Source organism: Gossypium hirsutum, chromosome D07, assembly GCF_007990345.1.
Source record: "Gossypium hirsutum isolate 1008001.06 chromosome D07, Gossypium_hirsutum_v2.1, whole genome shotgun sequence".
Taxonomy (NCBI): domain Eukaryota; kingdom Viridiplantae; phylum Streptophyta; class Magnoliopsida; order Malvales; family Malvaceae; genus Gossypium; species Gossypium hirsutum.
In genome coordinates, this window is record NC_053443.1 from 59020987 (window position 1) to 59023282 (window position 2296).

General features: G+C 28.5%; 1 protein-coding gene across 1 annotated transcript; it reads left to right on the plus strand.

Moving 5' to 3' along the window:
- The first annotated feature begins 1408 nt into the window (after positions 1 to 1408).
- On the plus strand, positions 1409 to 2296 carry LOC107935814 (pheromone-processing carboxypeptidase KEX1). The gene has a single exon (XM_016868433.2). The coding sequence runs from the start codon at positions 1549 to 1551 to the stop codon at positions 2104 to 2106; it is 558 nt and encodes a 185-aa protein (XP_016723922.1). The 5' UTR covers positions 1409 to 1548; the 3' UTR covers positions 2107 to 2296.

The window sequence follows — 2296 nt, forward strand, 5'->3', positions numbered from 1 at the left end:
TTTAAAAAAAAATTTAACCGTTAAATATATATTAATATAAATAATATTTTATATCAATATAATAGAAATATCAAATCGATTTAAATTTTTACATGCATGACAAGTACCAATGTATTAATAAATTCAATCGTCGAATTGTTAAACTATTAATTGTATGAAAAGTTACAGAATGGTGTAAAACTACTTAAGTTTTACACTGGAGTAAGTGAATCCCTTCCCATGTAATTTCATAATAATTAAAATATTTTTATAACTAATAAATTCTTTATTATTTTTAATTAAATAAAATAATAAAGATATAAAAACAAAATACAATAAATTAATAAGGTTTTTATTCATTGAGTATTAGGATTATTTTATCATTTTTATAATAAATTTTTTAAAAGTTATATTATAAAATACGTTTTTTAATAACTATCTCGATCCACGTAAGTGTTGAGTTTAGAGTAATGTTAAATCATCATAAGAGTGTGTGCCTTGCATGTCATTAGGTACAATTGTCGAGTTGAAGGATATGAAGTTTGAACAAAAAATTTATATATCTGTTAACCTAACCAACCCATTTAATACAAAGAAATCGAAAAAAAAGTCAACATTCTCTCCTAAATATACCTCGACTTAACTGAAGAATTTTTGAAAAAAAAAATGGCCACTTTAATGTTTAAGGAAGAATACATAGCAAAATTTATGTTATACTTGTGCAAATGTTTTTAAAATTTTGCGAATTTTTATAAATAAGAATTTTGATTATATTAGACGAATTCATATAATAAAAAAAATAAAAAGTTAAATATTATAAATGATACATTTATCTAATGTATTATAATTATATTAATTATATATTATCTACTAATTATTAGGGTAAATTTGTTAAATATTAGGAAAATAAAAAATAAAATTGAATAATGGAGTGTTTAATTTATAATATATCCTTTTTTTATAGTTTGTACAAATACTTTAATAATTAATTAGGATTTTTTATTAAATTAATTTATATGTTAATTATATTTATTAATTATATGAAATAAAACTATATTATACATTGAATATAATAAAGAATATTTAAATTGTTTAATAAGTTAATACATTTTAATTATGTTCAACAATTTGAGTAACATGCTATAGTAATTATTTTTAAATTTATCATGTGCAACACATATGACATTAGAAACCAATAGAAGAAAAAAAAATTAAATTGCTCAATTTAATCTAAAATTTGGGTATGAAATAATGATATGGCATGTCAAGTCAAACTTATGGTTACATAGTTAACCCTAGTGACCAAAATGCAATAAATTAATAATAGTAATGATTATATTGTAACTTTTTTAAAATTTGATGATCAAAACGTAAATTAAACCATACATAGATGACTATATCTATAATTTACCTAAGCCACTAAGGAAGAATTTTATTAAAAGGAAAATAGGCCAGCGAGAGAAAAAAAAAACCACTAAAATTACGAGCTTTACAATATACCCTCAAAAGAGGGCTGCTCATCCCGTAAACCCTAAACCAAAAGAAAATCCCAGCTTTGAATTGAATTCAATGGCCGAAACCAAGAATCCTCACGAACCTGCATTGACCTCCAAACGCAAGCCTGACCTTACCTCCCACGATCATGACCAACAAACCCTCCCCCATAAATCCCCTAAGCTCCAAACTCCCGATGAAACCATCCAAACAAATGAACAAAAGCACGCTCTCGACCCTTCTGCAGACAACGATTCCTCCGTCCCTGAATCCCGACCCCAGGATGAAGATTCTGGAATCCACTCCGAAGAAGAAGACGAGGACGATGACTATGAAGACGATGATGCAGAGCAGGAGGAAAATGGAAGTACGACAGTCGACCGGAAAGGAAAAGGGATTTTGATAGAGGAAAATGACAGTGACGACGAAGACGACGACGAAGATGACTCCAGTGATGGTGAGAACGAATCGGAGGGTGAGAGTGATTTATCAGATGATCCGTTGGCGGAGGTTGACTTGGATAATATTTTACCATCGAGGACACGGCGGAGGTCGGTGCATCCTGGGCTTCATATTGCCAAAGATGTTAGAAACAAGGGTGAAGCCGATGATGGTGATGATAGTGACTCTTAATTTTGGGTGAAGATTGTATTTCAGTGAAATTATTTTTTGTGGTTTAATTTGGAGGTTAGTGGAATTCAGTGATTAGTGTTAGTTAATACTATGAGTTTATATGCTACTCTGTGTTGTAACTCAAAATTTTAACTCTGCTAGAATTTCTACGTTCGAAATTTCATAGCTTATCTTTTGCCTTTTTGGTTCA

What these genes read in the sequence shown, in the direction of transcription:
- LOC107935814 (XM_016868433.2), top strand. Translation starts at nt 1,549, where the DNA reads ATGGCCGAAACCAAGAATCCTCACGAACCTGCATTGACCTCCAAACGC.